Raw genomic sequence first — 18,983 nt, forward strand, 5'->3', positions numbered from 1 at the left:
AGTATGTGTGTTTCAATTATGTTTTTTTATATTTTCAGATACATAAAATATTTTGGTGTAAGTCTTTGTATTGTAAATTATCTGAATTTAACATATTTCCTGATATAGAATAAGAAGCCCGCACACTTGAAACATTATGTATAAATTTCTTTATGCTTTATTTTTATTTGATATATCGCAGATGTATGGATAGATAATAGGATGAAATTTTTATCACAGATATCGCATGCTCCACGTTGTTTATTATACCTTTTAAAATAATGCCACATCCATCGAAGAGATTTTCTGCATAAATGATACGATGAAAACATTCTTTGTTTATAGTTATATTAAACTTTGTTATGATTTTTATTCCATTAAATTTATGTTCTTCTTTTGATTGTCTAACGAAATTAGTTAAAATATTTCAATTCACATCATGATAAATGCGCCGCATGATAAAATTAAAGAATGAATTTATAAATTTTAAAAATACAGCGCAGACATTGAATATAATGTTTAGATTATAAATTTTAATTTAATCAATTTTGTTTATATTTATTTCAATTTATAAATACGAATATTTATATCGTTACGACATTATTTATACTATGATATATATTTCAATCTTTCTTCCTCTTTCCTTCTCTGTTCTTTCTTTTTAATAAATAATATACAAATTTTAAGAATTTCGACAATTTTATGTAGTTTACTCGCGCGTATATACGGGGTGTAAACTATTATATAACGTGATGTAGAATATTATATTTTGTTTAAATCGCTCGATCACTCAAGAAACATATTTGTAAAGTTAATAAATTTATTTTTGAAAAATAAAATACAAGATGAATGTCTTAACAGAAGTTTCAAAGAAACGGTAATTAAAGTGTTACATTTTAATGACATTAAATGTGTTCTGTGCTTAAATGCGGAGTACATTTGCTGTCTTATCATTAACCATGTATTTTTTAATTATGTGTTTTTTATATTTTCAGATATATAAAAAATTTTTTTTTGATAAATCTTTGTACAAGTACCACATTTTAATATATTTTAATTTATATTTAACGTTGTTTGTTATATTTCTTAAAATAATGCCTCATCCATTGAAGAGATCTTCTACATAAAAGGAAGATATAACTTGTTGGAATTAGTCAAATTTTAAAGTCTTGCTTGATTCTTCCACAAATTTTTAAAATCTGCAATTATCATCAAAATATCATACAAAATCTAATATCATTAATACGTTTGAAAATATAAAAATCATTGTCTTTTATTAACATACGTGTTTTTACTTATACAAATGCAACACTATTGATTATACAAGTTTCAAAATAATAGATATTAACAAATGGGAAATCTTAATTATGTCATATTTTGTATATACTTAAAGTAATAAAAAAAAGTAAACGAACAAATTAATTTTTTTATTTTAAGATTTATTAATTCTACTGCACTAATTCAAATTCTTGCAATCACAACTTTTCTTATTTTATTGTTCATATTAATAAATACAATAAATATAGCAGAGAATAATAAATATATTTCATTCGTCGTTGATTCTCAATTGACATTGCATACAAAAATAGGGCATAGTATTTATCTACAAAATTATCGAAAATATATATGTATATACATGTATATGTCAATATAACATCTGTCTATTATGTTGGTCCATGCAACTATGGCATATTTTACGTTTTTATTTATTTGTGCTATTATTTAAAACAAAATCTAAGACACAAACTGTAAAATTTGTACTTTAATTGATTTTTTGTGAATAAATGTCTGAATAAACACTTAATCACGTTAAATTATAAAAAATTGTAAATTATATATATTGTTTTGTAAAAGAATTGTTATCTAAAAGAATCTTACAATGTTCAATATTTTTACAATTGTATATATTATATACTAATATGCGATTGTTAGTGCGCGTATATACTTTACTCATATTGTACTCATATTTCTTAAAACATGATGACAAAAATAGACACAGATGCAGGCTCATATGCTACTCAAAACACGGAATATTATGATATCTTGAAACTGTTTGCAAAAAATGTCATTATGAGTATACATGAATATGTTCAAATTAATATAATTACTCACATTTTGCATCATATGTATATAACTTGTGCTCATAATACCTATCATCGTAATATGATTACAATACATTTTAATCATATCGGAAGTTGTTGGATAATGCAATTAACCCGGATTAATCGCATTTTCTTAATTTTATGTTGTATTATAAATTCTCTAACAATATCTCTTGTTAACTTCAACATCTAAAAAAATGAATTAAACATGAATATAAAGACGACATGTAAACAAAAATCTAATTATAAATTAAAAAATGAGAGATTGCACATTTCTCTTCTTCCTATACATATTTAGTGTAATATATTGATTCTTTGTAAATTTAGAAATATATTAATAACTTAAAATTATTAGAAGTAATAAATAAGTAATTTTTAACCTTTGTAATTGTTATTGCGACTGGTCTTACAGACATGTATTCTGATAGATTATCAATAACACGATACTCGGGGAAATACTTTTGTGTGTAAAAACATCGTGCATTTTCAAAATTATTCGTGACGCTGTAAACAATTAAATTATTACTTTAATCATTATAAAAATTTATATAATAAAAAATTATATTGGAAGCGTATAATAAAAAAAGAAAGATTATCGAGAAATAATGATAATGTCGATTTTAATATATATCTGTACTTACAATTCTGGTTTCCAAAATATAGATAATCGAGTAAAAAAATTTATTGCATCGCAACGTAGACCAATTCTTCTAGCCACGCTATGAAATATTGTATATACAATGATATCTTCACCAGATTTACTTTGTAAAACCTGTGCCGGGTATAATACAGAACAAATTAATCAAAGCGAGAGAATATTAAAAACAACATATAACGTATACATATATGGCCCATAATTATATATATTATAATCTATAATAACTTAAATAATCTATACACAAACATTTGATATCTTCGGGTACGGAGCTACATACTCGAAAGTTTAAAGTGCCAAATATATATTCCTGGAGTGTATCCATAATAAGCGTACTTTCTGTTTCATCCCATCGATTATCTTTGATATTGTTGGTTTTCCAATAGGAAAAAGTTTCTTCAGACGTGGAGAATATCGAATGGTTCGGATGCTTCTCTCTGAGACGATTTCGTACTTCTTGTGCGAATGTATCCAATGATGCACTTACATTCGTGTAACATACATCTTTTCGAGGTTGAATTTGTTGTGCTATGAAAGTACATGTTTCTTCCAAAAGCTGTTCTCTTTCAGGTTTCTTTATATATCTGCCCAACTCATTTCATATCGAAGATAGCTTCTCATAGTGAGACATTTCTATATTGCAAAATTTTTGGATTGAATTGCGATCAATTTTCCTAAAAAATTTATATATATTGAATTATTAAATAATGAACAAATACATTAAATTGTAATAATAGTAGCATTATAATATATATGAAGATCCTACTGTGGAAATTGTGTTAACCAGCATTTAATCTCCTCAATATAAAACGTATATTTCAGCACATCTATAGGCTCATGTGTAGGCTCACTTTCAGGATCAAGTTGATTTAAACGATTTACATATTTATCGATATTACCACTGAATTCCTTTACATTATTATTGAATTCCAATACTTTATGAATTGAGTCATCGAAGTAATTTTGATTTGATCTATTATTGTAATAATAATCATAAAATAGAATTTGAGACAAATAATTTCGCAATTGTATTGCAGAATTAATGCCTATTATAACAAAGTTTAGGTTTTTTTTTCTTTTCTTTCTCCGTAAGACTTTCATATCTTTTCTTCGCATAGGGCCATCTAAAATACGACCATAAAATATTGTAATAAATTTTTGATAATGATACTTAGTGTTGTGTCAAGATTAATTTAAAATTAGCTGGATAAAGATGAAATAAAAGTATGTAAATTTATCTTAGAAAAAAATAAAGATGATTTTGCTTTAAGTATATCTAGATAAAAGATATAATTATATGACGATTTATTTAGATAATTGTTTAGATAATAATGTTTAAGACTGCTTCTGTACGCACAGTTATATAAGAAATATAAAGATACAAAAATATATATATTCATATTTTCATTTATAAATTTTTATCGCTTTACTGTCTGCTTTAAGTATTTCAATGTGTTATGATTCGAAACCAAAATTATCTGAAAATTATTCTAGATAAATAATATAGTAAAGGTAGTACTTTTTTTTATCTACTTGTAAGATGCAGGTATAGAGATTTTACTAATTTTCATATATTTATATTTTACACTTTATGATTCTAGTGCTGTGCATTGTGTCGACTTTTTATTTTAATTTGAAGTCGTAATAATTTTGCGTAAATCATGCATAAGAGAGAAATATAGATCGCAAATAATATGAGTTTGGAACAAAAATGAAAAAGTATTTTTACTTAACGCGTAACGTTCATTTTTGTTTAACGCACAAAACTTAACAAACTTTGGCACAGGTAATTTAGATGCCCATATGTATTACCAAACATTTCAATGTCTAAATTATGTCTTAGCGATATAATTCGTATAAATATTCGTATTGTAAATCGAGGTAAAAACCTGAAATAAAAATTTTAGCTGAGAATTTTATTTGTGAATATTTGAAAAATGTAAATCTCTCTCTTTTTCTTCCTCGTGTATCGAAAATATTTTATAAAATTCTATATAAATTAATAATTATTATATACAATATATATTATATACAATATATAAATTGTATATAGTAAAAATGGTACATGATAAATCTAATGATTATATTAAAATAATGTAACACTTTAGTTTCAGTGTCTATCAAACTTCTATTAGAACACTCGAACCTTCTATTTTATTTTTCCAAAATAAATTTATTATTTTTTAATTAATAATTAATTAATTAAAAATATAAAAAAAACGCATAATTGAGAAACACATGCTTAGTGAAGGAACAGCAAATATACTTCACACTTGGGCACAGAATACATTTAATGTCATTCACTAATAATTCGTATAAATATTCGTATTTATAAATTGACATTTAGGCGCGCGCTCCGTAAGTGCTACGTATTGTGTGCGGTGACCTTGGCCGTCTCGCCGCGGCGCCGACAGCGCACGACCTTCGCAGTTCGCGTCGAGCTACCCCCGCGATCGGACGCTCTTGCGCGCGTTCTCTCGCATCTGTCATCGTGTATTTCGTCGCGAGTCGAGTGATAGACGCGTGCGGAAGTACGGGACACGCTTGACGATTGATATGTCGATCGAATCGCGATCGGAACGATGTGAAAATACGTCGCGGGTTTCGTTAATAAAGTTGGAAGAAAACTTTTTCAAACGCGACGTATGCGCCGCGCATCGTAGTCAGTGTTCTCAACAGTGCAACCGGAAAGTGCGCGAGTAGCTGTCAGTGGTGCCACATGTCAAACGTGAAAATCGCGCAGTCGCGAAAAGAAGCGAGAAAGTCGTTCGTCGTTGAGTGAAGCTTTTTTCAAGCTACGCAAACGCGTAATGCATCGCGAGTGTATATGTGTATTGTGCGTCGGAATAAATGATTGTCTACAAGGATACATCGACAATCGTCGCGGCGGAGCCCGGAATAATTTCAGAAATTGGACGCTTCCTCGCAGGTAGGAATAAGTGAAGTTTGCCGCGAATTTTTGCCGTCGACTTAAGCGACACCTTATCACTGCTAAAACGCAGTCGCGATAATGACGTGCCGAGTGAAAACGAGAAAGAATATCACATATATTTATGATTTCGCGAAGGACTGAGAAGCGGCGCGTACGTATTAATAAAACTAATTAAAACTATTGAAAATAAATATTGTTTGCGAGCGAGTATAAAATCGGAAATATATATCAGAAAAGAAGTCATTAAATTTGTAGGCAGACTCGTTTCCAAATACTCTATAATCGCTGCAAAACATGTTGACAATCTCACCGTTGATTTGCGCGAACCCGAGAATCGTGTGTTTAGTGTATTTTTGTAAATTCTTCGCCGAGAATGAAGGTTTTTTTCCCCGAGTCGTAAAATTTTGAAACGATACGTGTGTATCGCGTCGCGAGTGTGCTTGATTTGTGCGAATAATGTGAAGAGAGAATCGGCGATAAGCAGGTGGTCTTCGTGGCCGAGCTCGGGCTGCTTCTGAGAATTAAGCGAGTCGAGGGTAAGCTTGAATTTCTTATTGGAATCACAATTATTATGTCTTTGTTGCTGTTAGTCTTCGACTTTTCACGTTTTCCGATCAAGATAAATTTTCTGCGGCATTTCTCGTAAAATATTTTATAAACCAAATAAATTATAGTGGCGTACGTCAATTTAGATATTTCGAAATGCTTTTTTGTGGATACTTTTGTGGATTTTTAGAATTTAACATTTTCTTTATTCAAATATAATTAATATTTAATATGACTTCGACAGAGAATCATCGTAAGAAAGAGATTAAATGTTTCATATACAAAGAAAATAATTTTATATACTTATATTCCTTTTTTCAATTTACTTAAAAGTGTATCATGAAAGGATTTTTTAAATAATTAATTAGGTAATATTGCTATCGACAAATGCCGTAAATATTATTGCCCTGCTAAATATTAAATATACAATTATATTCAAAATGGCTATTCTGTTTTTATTACTAGTTTGTAATTTTGTTTTTATTGAGCACAAATACTTAATTTGATATTTATTTGTTTAATTTTGATTATATTAATTTAATTAAACTTGTTCAAACTTAATTTAATATTTAGTTGTTTAATTTTTTATTTAAAATAAATGTAATATTTAATTAATTCTTAAGAAAAATTTTATAGTTAAATATTAAATTTCACAAGTTTAATTAAATTAACTCAGTTAAAATTACAAAACTAATATTAAATATTTATATATTTGTTGTATTAATATTTTAAAAATTAATTTTATTCTTCGATTTTATTACGCATTTATCGCAATATAAAATAGAAGTATTTCTTTAATTAATTTTATTAGATAATCAATAAAGGAAGAGTAGAATAGAATGAAATAAAAATATTAACAAAGGGGTTTGATGGAAATATTAATTAAAGCTGTTTTTACCGCATCATTATATACGGCACGTTTATTATTATTACAAAGTCTACATATTCTTTTCATCTATAGTTTAGAATGTTTGTAAAACGTGTGAAAAAGAGTGAACCGATTGAAAGGTGACTTAAAGTGGCTACACGTGACTATCTTTTGTTCCTTTGAAAAAATTAATTTCTCTGTGGTCCTACATCATTGTTACTTATAATTGTGCGTCTTCAGAAATTCCAAGTTACTATACCTTCCATAATTATATGGTCGGTACATCCTAGCACTAAGCGATCAATTAAATAAAATTACTATATATACATCGATTTCGATACTCGTGCGATTCATTACACATTTCTCTCGCAACGAGTATTCGATGTATATATACATATGCATATATATATATATATATATCTTTTGATAAAATTTCGTACGATTACGCATTTGTCTGCTATTTGTATAAATTGTCTATGTGTGGTAAGTACAAAATACACTTTGACCTTTTTTACGTATCGTGTGTAGTCGATCTGTACAACTGTTCGACTGGATTGAATATCTGACGAACAGATATTCGCATTTAATCTTTGGCAGCTCTAATTTGTCTATTCTTTCGATATAGATAATATCAATATAAATAATGAGATCAAGAAAGAGAACACGTGCGCATAATTATCTTAATAATAATAAATATAAATATATAAGCGAAGATAAATATATTTATATCGCATCAATTTAAGTTGATCGTAAAATAGTCGAATAAAGATAAATTTAATAATTTAAAAATTTAGAAAGGGTAATTTCGAATGTAAATCCCCGGTAAAAAATTCTTTATATATAACAGTATAAAATTATATAGAAATATTTAAAATTATACACATAATCGCAAAATTATATATGAAATATGTCCATACATAATTAGATAAAAGTGCTTCTTATATGTATTTATATAAATTTATATATATATATTTCTTCATATATATATATATATATATTTAAATATATATGTTTCATATATAATTTATAAATTTATATAATTATGTATAAAATTGAACATATTTCATAAATATAATTTTACGATTATATGTATAATTATACAATTATTTATATATAATTATATATAAAAAATTTTTACCGGGTCTCCGTACTGACATATAATCTCGAAAAGCTTTATAAAATCTTTAGTATTTTTTTATTACGTTTCGCGCAACATATATATCGGAAAACTTGTCAGGAATTGAACGAAATATGTACAGATCTCTCGGGTGGGCTATAAACTTTGGATACTATATTCTTAATATATCCCGAGGGTATGATAAATAGTCTACGCTCTTCAAACGTCTATAATACTGTTCCGCTTCTTCTCGACGTCCACGGAATCTAAATCGTTGCCGAGGCTGCCGACTCGACCTCTCAATCCTCCACCGCCGACTTGACCAGTCGCTTTGAGCTTCTCTTGCATCTGCGCCAGAATGTCTTGCATCCTTCGTATCTGCGAATCGCGAATTGTCAGTTGATACAGTGCGATTGATATTTAGGAAAATCATTTTTGTCAAAATTAAATTGGAACAGGGTTGGTTAATTTCCAAACGGAAAGGATCGCAACGTTCAAATTAAATAGGAATTTTAAAAATAAGTTGCACTGTGAAAAAAATTTATTAACTGGACTAAACCTTTAAACCATAATATTATTTTGTTAATTGAACATATAAAAATATTTAAATAAAATATAATATATTAAATCTATAACAAAACATATATTAGTATTTAAGTCAATTATGTATTTTGTGTTAGACTTAATATATTATATTTAATTTAAATATTTGTATATGTTCAATTAACAACATAATACATGTTTAGTTGAAAGATTTATAATCAAGTTAACACATTTTTTTTCAGTGTGGCTTTTATTAATCTTGCTTACTTGAAAATGTTCTTTTTTTATTATATATTATTATTAATATATATTAGGGTTGGGTAAGTTCATGATTTTTTTAAACTAAGTTTATTTAAAGTTAGTTGCTTATAAAATTAATTTAATTAAGTTGCCCGAAGAAAAAATTAACTCATTGTCAGTTAGAGTAAAGTTAAAATTAAATTAACTGAAATTAAATCAAAAGTTAATTTTTAAAAACATTATTTATGTTAAATTAAAATTTTGTTTGTTAATATTTTTAAAATTTATAATAACTAATAAAGAGAATTTTTGAATTTTTTTTTGTAATTATAATTGATGACAAATAAATAAAAATTAATGATACTTTAATTTAAAAATACATTTATAACTTACAAAAAACAATAATGATATTCAGAAATTAAAAAATTAACTTGGGAAAAAAGTTAATAAGTTTAAGGTCAGAAATAACTAGTTGAAGTTAAAAATTAATACATTTTAAATTAACTAAGCTAAGTTTAAAGTTATTAACTTTTTAACTTTTTTTAAAACCTTAAACTAATTATTACCCAATCCTGAATTGGAAATATATTATCTTTAATTGTACACAGAAAAAATTGGTTAACTTGACTAAACCTTTCAACAAAATATTATTTTGTTTATTGAAAACACATAGACATATTTAAAATAAATCTAACAAAACGTAAATTTTATTTAAATACTAATATATGTTCAATTAACAAAATAGTATTTTAGTTGAAAGGTTTAGTCAAATTAATAAATTTCTTTCTAGTGTATAAATGACAAATTTCGAAAATTATTTTCTAATTATACAGGATGTTAAAATCTTATATCGACAACGAGAAAGAAGACTTCAAAATTAACATTTTTTATTAATACTAATTTTCTCTATAATGTTTAATTTTAATAGATACTACATATGAAATACGAGTTTGTGACTTTTTAGTTTATCATCTGTAATAAAGTTATTGCATGAATTTTTGACCATTTACTGTAAAAAGAGAGAATTATTTTTATGCATTTGTTGAACATATATTAATATTTAAATCAAATACACGTTTTTTTATATTTAATGTTACATTTCATTTGAATATGTTTAATTAACAAAATTTTTAGTTGAATTTTTTAGTCAAGTCAACAGTTTTTTTATTATAAATATAAAACTCAGTATAAATAAACATGTCGTAGAAAAAAAAAGTATTAACCAAAAATTTTGAAGTCTTTTTTTTAATTTATCGGTCTAATTTTTTAATATCCTGTATAATTAATTATATAAATAATTATATATTTTAATTAAATAAACTAATAATATTGTTCCTACCTCTTCGTCCTTCTGTAAAAGAAGTCTGTCGGTATCGGATATACTGTTCTCGAAATGCGGTCCGGAATCTCTCTTCAATTTACTATAAAGAGAAAAAACAACAAGCGTATTTATCCTCGATTCTCCGAAAGGGAGACTGTAAAGATTAGCAAATGCAATTAAAGCATAAGTGACCGGAAGATAATATATCATGCACTCTTTGACTATAGAAAATATCTATTTTACATTATTCAATTTTTCTTGAAAGGATTAATGCAAAACTAATTTTCGATTTAATTACCATACGTTAGAATAATCGTAAACTATTTATCGAATAATTATAATGGTTTGAAACTATCGATGGCGGATGCTTTTTAATCATGCAAATGTACAGGACATTTCGAAAGCACACATTTCGAGCTCTTTGAAAAGAGCTAACGTATATTTATTAAATATTACAGCAAAATATTCCCAAATTTTCGTAAAAAAGCCAGATGCGCGGATTAATAATAAAAAAATAAAAATGTTTTATTGCGTCACTTTCGAAGTATCCTACGCATTGCGAACGCGCAATAAGCGTCGTCCATATGTAATATACCTACTGAAAAATGCAATATTTATTTACATGCGTAAATACCTCCGTTCCCGGATCGCTTGCTGCGAAATTTGCGAAATACATTGGGCCCGAAAATTCTCGTAGTGAACGTCCTGCGTGACGTCCTTTAGATCCTGCATATGCGTCGATATTAGCATCGTCCTTAGTTTCACGAAGTCACTGTGTTTCGGGTTCTCGACTATGATCAATCAGAATCGAGACGATTAAAGATCGAAAATGTATGTATGTACATATATATAAAATAAGATACACGAAGTACACCATCAGGTGCAGGACAACAAATTAAATCGAAAAGTCCTGAGCCATTTTTTAATCTGAGCTTTATTTTGGACGCTATAAATTGTTAAAGTTAGCCAATCAGCGCGTAGCTACAACGGAAAACAACGTAGGCTCCGCCTACTAAGGTGGAGCCTACGCTTTAACAACTTGTAGCATCAAAACTAAAGCTCAGATTAAAAAATGGCTCAGGACTTTTCGATTTAATTTGTTGTCCTGCACCTAATTGTGTGCTTCGTGTACTTTTTTTTAGTTACACCCTGCATTTATATATATACATATATATAGAAGGTACTTTAAATGCATTCTCAACCCCTTCAGCCCTTTCGAATACGCTAATTGAATTGCCGCTGATTGAATATATACTCTGCGAAAGGTTTTAAGCCTCAGAGGCTCTTTTACCAATTATACGATTTTAATCCCTACAACTGATGCTTTCATTCCTACTTGACAATTCGATCAAGAAGCTAAATATTCCTCTCTAATAAAAGACATCGAGCGCATTATAAAAATCTCCGTGTCTGTCGAATCGACGATTCTTTTGATTTCTATTCGCTTTCAAGTCTTTCAACAAACACTGCTCATTAGCGAGGATTTCATTTTATAATGATAATTAGTGCTTGAAACTCTGAAATGATAATAGATTTTTCGAGATCGAATAAGTTTCCGTCGCAAACGTGAAACATTAAGATTTATTTTCGTGAAATATAATATCTCTGACGTTGAAAAGATTATTTTCCAAAATTATGTACTTACCTCGCAATTGAGGATAAGATTAAAAAATTCTAATTTTATGTATACAGTTGAAAAATTTGTGTTAAATTTAACAAATGTCACATGTCCCAAATAACCACATAAATTTTTGTATTAATTTAGCATAATATGGATTTGTTAAATGGAGACACAAATACTGTTTTAATATTTTAACACAAAAAATGCAAAATTTGTAGTAATTTTAAAAAAATTTTGTGTAAAATTAACAGTTTTAATGTAAAAATTAACTAAAAATTTGTTAATTTTAGATTTTATCATCCCTACTTATAAAATAAAAAATCAACATTTCTTAACAAATTAATTGTCACTTATAAAACAAAACTTCTTTATTGTGCAAAATTGCCAATAGATGCACATTGTGTTATTTTTATATCCTTTCTTCAGTTGTAATAATTTAACATTCAAGTTCAATTAGTACAACAGCAATATGTTAAATTGACACGTGAATGTGTTAAATATTTAACAGACAAATTTTAACGGTGTTTTTAATAAAATAAATTTTTTTACTGTGTAAAATATAAAAGTTCACCTTCCACTACGCCCCACGGATATTGTCGGCCGCGTACTTTTCTTCCGGCAACTTCCAGGACTGTCGAACTTCCGACAACCGCAAATGGTATACAGGCTTTTAGCTCTTTATCCTGTTGCTTGAATTCTTCGTCCTCGTCGCTGTCGCAATCCGGAAATTGATATATCTAGGCGTGAAAGTTCAAAATTATTATTTATACATTAAAAGTTATTTTTTATATTATACACAGAGCGAATTTTCTCTCAGAATTTATCCTGAAATGCATAGTAATCTCGTGAGAATATTTATTACAATAAAAAATACGTACCACAATAAGATATGAAATATGTTCGATTAATTTTACTAAAATATAAGGTAAAATTTCAATAATTTTAAAATATATTAAAAACTAACTTAAAATATATAAAAATCTTATGATTCTTTAAGTTTTAAATAAAACAGATGCTAAAAAAAATGATAAACACATATAAAATATTTTATATACTATAAATTTTACAATGCAAATAGCACTGAAAAAAATTTGTCAACTTGACTAACCTTTCAACTAAATATTATTTTGTTAATTGAGCATATAAAAATTTTTGAATTAAATCTAAGAAAACATATATTTGACTTAAATACTAATATATGTTCAATTATAACAAAATAGTAATTTAGTTGAACGGTTTAATCAAGTTGACAAATTTTTGTTTCAGTGTAGTAATTTTCGGCTTATTACCAAATATGATAAAATTTGTAGTGAATTTTGCGATAAAATATAACGAAAAATCCTTTCCGTGTCTGCATTTATATTGAGAATATTACAAAAATTGTGCATTTTATTTAAAATTACAATGAAATTATGAAATTACCTGAATCTCGTGTTCCTCGATATCTGCCAGGATACGTTCTTTCAGCTTTTTCACCTCGTGCGTGGTCAAAGTGTCCGCTTTTGCTATCACGGGAACAACGTTAACCTTTCGATGTAAACGCCTCAGTACCTCGAGATCAATTTGCCTGAGGCTGCACACACAACGGTTAATATAAATGAAAAATATTTATTATATAATAAATTAAATAATATAAAATATTTATTATGGAATAAATTGTATCATTAATTCGGGAGCCTTATAATTTTAATTTAATTAAATGAAAAATGATTGAACTAAAATATATTGATCACGTACCCGTGGCCGTACGGTGGTATAAAGTACAGACAACAGTGCACCCTGTTATCCTGAATATTTTTCCTATTTAATCCACTTTCGTCCGTAAAGTACTGGCGAAATTGCTCGTCGATGTAAGCCGAGCATGCTTTCCACGTGTCCTCGCAATTTACCGCATCGCCGAATCCTTGAACAATATATTGCAATTATTATCAACAGTATATTGCAGTGCATTTTATAGAATCGATCTGTATTTATCAAATTTTATTCCAGAAAATTAATATCGATTTTTCTTACTCATTTTCTTTTTTTATACAACTATGTTTTACTTATAAAATTTTCTTTCTTTACTTATAAAGTTTTATCATCTTTTTGACGTATAAAAAATACATGATGATACTTTTCATTATTTATTTACATATATAAAATTTATTAATATTTTTAACATAGAATTATAGTATATATATTAATAATAATAACTTGCATTTTATAGAATCGATCTGTATTTATAAAATTTTATTCTAGAAAATTAATATCGTTTTTTCTTACGCATTTTATTTTTTTATACAACTATGTTTTACTTATAAAATTTTATTTTTTTTACATATAAAGTTTATTCATCTTTTTGACGTATAAAAAATACATGATGATACTTTTCATTATTTATTTACATATATAAAATTTATTAATATTTTTACATAGAAGTATATATTAATAATAATAATTTGCGTAATAATTTGTTTTAATCGAGTTATAACACGAAAAATTAATTAATATTCTTTTTTATAAAGCTAATTTTATACTTACAAAATTATAATCTTTTTTATTTATAAAATTTATTAATACTTAAAAAAGGAAGAAATACACAGTACGACACTTTTCTTTATTTATGAAATTCATTAATAATTTTTACATATAGAGACACCGTACGTGTAATAATTTATCTAGTCTAGTCACGCAGAAAGAAATTAATATCTTTTTTTATAAAATTATTTTTACTCATAAATTTTATACTCTATTTATCAAATTTATTCATATTTTTTATAGATAGATACATAATATGCGTAATAATTTGTCTAATCTAATTTTGGAAAAAAGAGAAAAATACGATACGACTATATACTTTTCTCTATTCATAAAATTCATAAATATTTTTGGCATATAGAGACATAGTATATAATAATTTATCTAGGCTGGTCACCGGAGAAAGAAAGAAATATATTTTTTTATAAAACTATTATAGAATATAATTTATATTCTTTTTTATTTATATATGAAATTTATTCATATTTTCGAGAGATAGAAACATGGAACGTCATAATTTGTCCTTTGATTAGACAAATTATTACGTCAATTATTATGCAAATTATTATTATATATATATATACTATATTTCTATATTAAATATATTAATAAATTTTATATATAATGAAAAATATTATTATATATTTTTTATATATCGAAAACATGAACAAACTTTGTAAGTAAGAAAAAATAAAATTTTATAAAAATAAAACATAGCTGTATATAAAAAAATATCATTATATTATATTTTTTTGAATATTGAAAACATGAAATAAATAAAAAAAAAATGAAATTTTCTAAGTAAAACATGGCTGTATATAAAAAGTCGTCACGAAAAAGGAAAAGGATACACTCAATAATTTTGTCCTCACCTGGCGTGTCGACGATCGTCAAACGAAGGCGAACGCCTCGCTCCTCTATATCCATTGTCTTTTTCTCGATAGAAGTGGTCTTAGCCACGCGTTCTGAAAACGTGTATATACGATGAATATTTATCGACTTCTCCTCTCGAGATATCGGGACGAGCGTTTTACCAACGGTGCAAGCTGATCAAATATTTTTCACGTGTCAATAACTCTCTCGTGGAGAGAGCACGCGGAAAATATTCAGATCTGCGACCATCATCCGTTCGTCAAAAATTGCACACCCTCGTCGCAAAGTCGACGATGTAATTATATTTTTTATTTTATTTTTTTTTTAATTATGAAGAGAATTATTTTACAGGGTGTTTTACAGCGGTTAGGGAAATCTGAAAAACCGGGCATTGTCAGGGAATTTTATAAATCTGGAATTGTCAGGGAAAAAGTCAGAAAATTTTACTATTTATCTGGGTTTTTTTTTCTATACATTTGTCTCAATAATTTGAAATTTTGTATTCAATAAATATAAACTTTTTCTTAATTCCCAGCACGCTAATTTTCTGTGTTAAAAATTGATTCATCTATAGCGTGTTTGTTAATTTATATTTTCATCGTCGTGTTATTTTATTTTAGTGTGTTTGATAGAGACAAAATGAAAAATTTAATATAAGTAAAAAAGATGATTATTTAAATAATTTAGTGACACGTTTGTTTCGATTATCGTACATAATGCAGATTATAATAATTGATTTAAATTTTTGTTTTAACTTTCGAACCTTTTCATCGTTGACAAAAATATTTCAAGGATTTCATGATTTAAGATTTAATTGATTTATTATAGACATATATGCAAATTATATTTGGAAAAAATAATACTAAAAGGAAAAAATATAAGGGAAAATATTAAAATTAATATTAAACTTAATATTAAACTTAATATTAAAATTAATATTAAACTTAATATTAAAATTAATACTAAAATTAATACTAAAATATTAAAATTAAAATTACAAAGAAAAAAATAATTTTTGGAAAATATTAATTTCTTGGAAAATCTGAAAAAATCAGGGAATTTTTTTCATCGAGTCTGCTGGACCCTGTTTTTCCTGAAAAAAAAAGGAAAAAATCGAGGATTAAATTACGCACCTGCCGCATCCGGAATTCGCCGGTCTTTGTACAGATCCCCGAGGAAGAGGCTGTTTATGAGCGTCGACTTGCCGAGGCCGGTCTCACCCAACACCATCAGGGTGAACTCGAAGCCCCTCTTCACCGATTTTCGGTGCACTTGCTCCGGCAGCGTCGCGAAGCCGATATAATCCCTGTCTTACTGAGCGAAACAAAGCGATCGTTAATATCGCGACACATCGATATTATATATATATATATATATATATATATATATATATCCCCTCCGCCAGCCCAAGTTAAATCTCTCGGGAGAGATATTAAACTTCAATATTAAGCTTAAAGAGGATCAACGGCGTCGCGAGATTCAAATATTTCGCATATATACGGCTATAAAACTCGTGCGAGCGTAAGGTATATCGAGTCACGTATGCATCGTGGTTGCATTTCGGTGCGGAGAAACATATATATGCGCCGCGTCTCACCCCTGCATAATTCACGTCACGGAGCGAGGAGAGAACCGGCTTCTCTCCCTCGTAAATCGATTCCCAGAGAAAAGGAGGAGAAACAAAATTATTTCGCTCGATAATAATTTTGGTCTCTCCTCCTGCTCTCCAGACAAAAAAGGTTTTTAGTTTTTACGTACCACCGGACATAATGGCAGCATCTAGGGACGCCTCCGTGCGACGACTTCGGGCATAACAGCAGCTAAACGCCCGCGACCAGACGCACTAAGGCTCCGAGAGGGCGGCTCGTGAATGCCCGTCCGTCCGGCCGGCCGACTCGCGCTGGCGCACTGCCGGCCGGCCGATCAATAGTCGGGCTCTCCCACACGCGCGAGTGCGAGAGTTCGTGCACTCTCTCTCCGCCGTGCCGCGCCGCGCCAGGCCAAGCCGGCCGGGCGGCTACGAAAGAGGTTATGATATAAGCCGAACCGCGTGCGGAATAAATAGCGACATTATTATCAGCGCCCGCTGTCTCGCTCTGACGGCTCTGACAGACGGAAGAACGGAAATGACGGCGCGACGGCCCCGCGATTATGTCGCACGCGTGCGGAAACGCGGATAAGACGGCCATTAGGGGCTTTAAATGCGAGAAATATATATATATATATATATATTTTTTTTTTACTTGTCACATGTATGTATTTTGTGTATACGATATATATTGTATATCGGAGTAGAAAAAATTGTGTCTTGTTTAAAACGGTTCCCGTGAAAATTTTTGTGGTAAATATTTAACACATTCGTGTGTTATTTTACATATTGCTGTTCTGTTAATTGAACTTAAATGTTAAATTATTAAAATAACTAAAAACAGATGTAAAAATATATAACATCATGTGTGAAAAGCTATAATATATATAACTGGTTTTATTATGGTATTTTTTTTTTGACTGTGTTAATTGCGACATTTTCGATCATATTCGCTTAAAGATTTTACCGTTTTTATGGAAGATACATGTATATACATAGTTGAACAATTTAAGTTTTCTTGTTAAAAATGGTCCCCGTTAAAATTTTTGTATTAAATATTTAACATATTCCCAAGTAGCAAATTGACGTTATTTTGACGTTGAATAACGTCAGTTTGCTACTTGAGTTAATGTGTTAATTTAACATATTACTGTTCTGTTAATTGAACTTAAATCTTAAATGATTAAAACAACTGAAAAAAAAAGTAAAAATAACACAATGTTCTGCTTTATTAGTTACAAGATTTATCTGTTAAAATTTACAGGAAAAAATGTTGATTTTCTATTTTATAGTATAAGTGGGGATGATAAAATATAAAATTAACATATTTTTTGTTAATTTTTGAAAGTATGTTAATTTTACACAAAATTTATTTCAAATTATTTGAAGTTTTGCACTTATTTTGTGTTAAAATATTAACACAATATTTGTGTATCCATTTAACATATCCATATTATTTTAAATTAACACAAAAATTTCTGTGAACCGTTTGGCGATATCTGTTAAATTTAACAAATTTTTCCACTGTGTATGTATAAACAAAGGTGTTTTGAAACGTGGGCAGGATTTTTTCCAGGAGAGCATGAAATTAAATTTTTCTGTTATTTAATTTTTTTGTTTGTTTTTTTTTATTACTATGTTTTTAAAAATAAAAAACATCGCTTTATTTTTGTTTTTTTTAAATACTTAATGACAAACATTTAAAAAAAAATTTGACGTATATCTTATAGAGTATACGTATATTTTATAGAGGGTGTCTCGAAACAGGGCGGCTGCAAGATTTTTTCCAGGAGAGAGCATAATTCAATTTTTAGAAATTGATTTTTGTGTCTTTTTGTTATTTTTATTTTTTTATATTAAATATATAAATAAATTTCAGTGTTTCTTCAAAAGGAGAGCAAAAGCTTAATTTTTTACTCCAAGGGAAGGCAAATGCCCCCTCTGCGGACGTCTATCTCTCGAAATTATCGAACACCTCAATATAGGAAGATTCCTAAGGTTATTTGAAGACGATTTTTTCTTAACAAAAATGTCGAGGAAGCTGATCATTTTTTACATGTTCGAAATTTTTGTCATCA

At 27.9% G+C, this 18,983-nt stretch overlaps 2 protein-coding genes and 1 long non-coding RNA gene across 6 annotated transcripts in view; 1 reads left to right on the top strand and 2 right to left on the bottom strand.

Annotated features, from left to right (window-relative positions):
• Window positions 1-18,983, top strand: part of GluClalpha (glycine receptor alpha 1) — a 155,771-nt gene that overhangs the window by 21,416 nt on the left and 115,372 nt on the right. The window contains exon 1 of one of the 2 annotated variants that reach the window (XM_085479557.1): window positions 5,598-6,204. The exons of the other annotated variant lie outside the window; for it this stretch is intronic. The gene's annotated coding sequence lies outside the window, so the exon portion shown is untranslated. Of the gene's footprint in view, window positions 1-5,597; window positions 6,205-18,983 lie in introns of those variants that run through there. 2 annotated transcript variants of the gene reach the window in all.
• On the bottom strand, window positions 1,440-2,847 carry LOC114939318 (uncharacterized). Its single transcript, XR_014924007.1, has 3 exons — window positions 2,723-2,847; window positions 2,462-2,585; window positions 1,440-2,270 (listed from the first exon to the last, which is right to left on the bottom strand). It is a non-coding gene; the product is annotated as an uncharacterized LOC114939318 (long non-coding RNA).
• Window positions 7,097-17,226, bottom strand: Septin4 (septin 4). 3 transcript variants are annotated; one of them, XM_029302671.2, is made up of 9 exons: window positions 17,076-17,226; window positions 16,451-16,627; window positions 15,317-15,409; window positions 13,662-13,827; window positions 13,347-13,497; window positions 12,496-12,661; window positions 10,926-11,094; window positions 10,322-10,403; window positions 7,097-8,577 (listed from the first exon to the last, which is right to left on the bottom strand). In XM_029302671.2, exons 1-9 carry the CDS (start codon window positions 17,083-17,085, stop codon window positions 8,419-8,421), a joined length of 1,173 nt encoding a protein of 390 aa, XP_029158504.1. In that variant the 5' UTR covers window positions 17,086-17,226; the 3' UTR covers window positions 7,097-8,418. The 3 variants fall into 3 exon arrangements, with proteins under 3 accessions (XP_029158504.1, XP_029158506.1, XP_029158505.1); XM_029302673.2 differs by having other exon boundaries at window positions 16,451-16,631; XM_029302672.2 differs by having other exon boundaries at window positions 10,938-11,094; window positions 17,076-17,225.

The sequence above is a fragment of the Nylanderia fulva genome, unplaced genomic scaffold, assembly GCF_048542155.1.
Source record: "Nylanderia fulva isolate GAGA-0341 unplaced genomic scaffold, ASM4854215v1 Scaffold123, whole genome shotgun sequence".
In the NCBI taxonomy this organism is placed as follows: domain Eukaryota; kingdom Metazoa; phylum Arthropoda; class Insecta; order Hymenoptera; family Formicidae; genus Nylanderia; species Nylanderia fulva.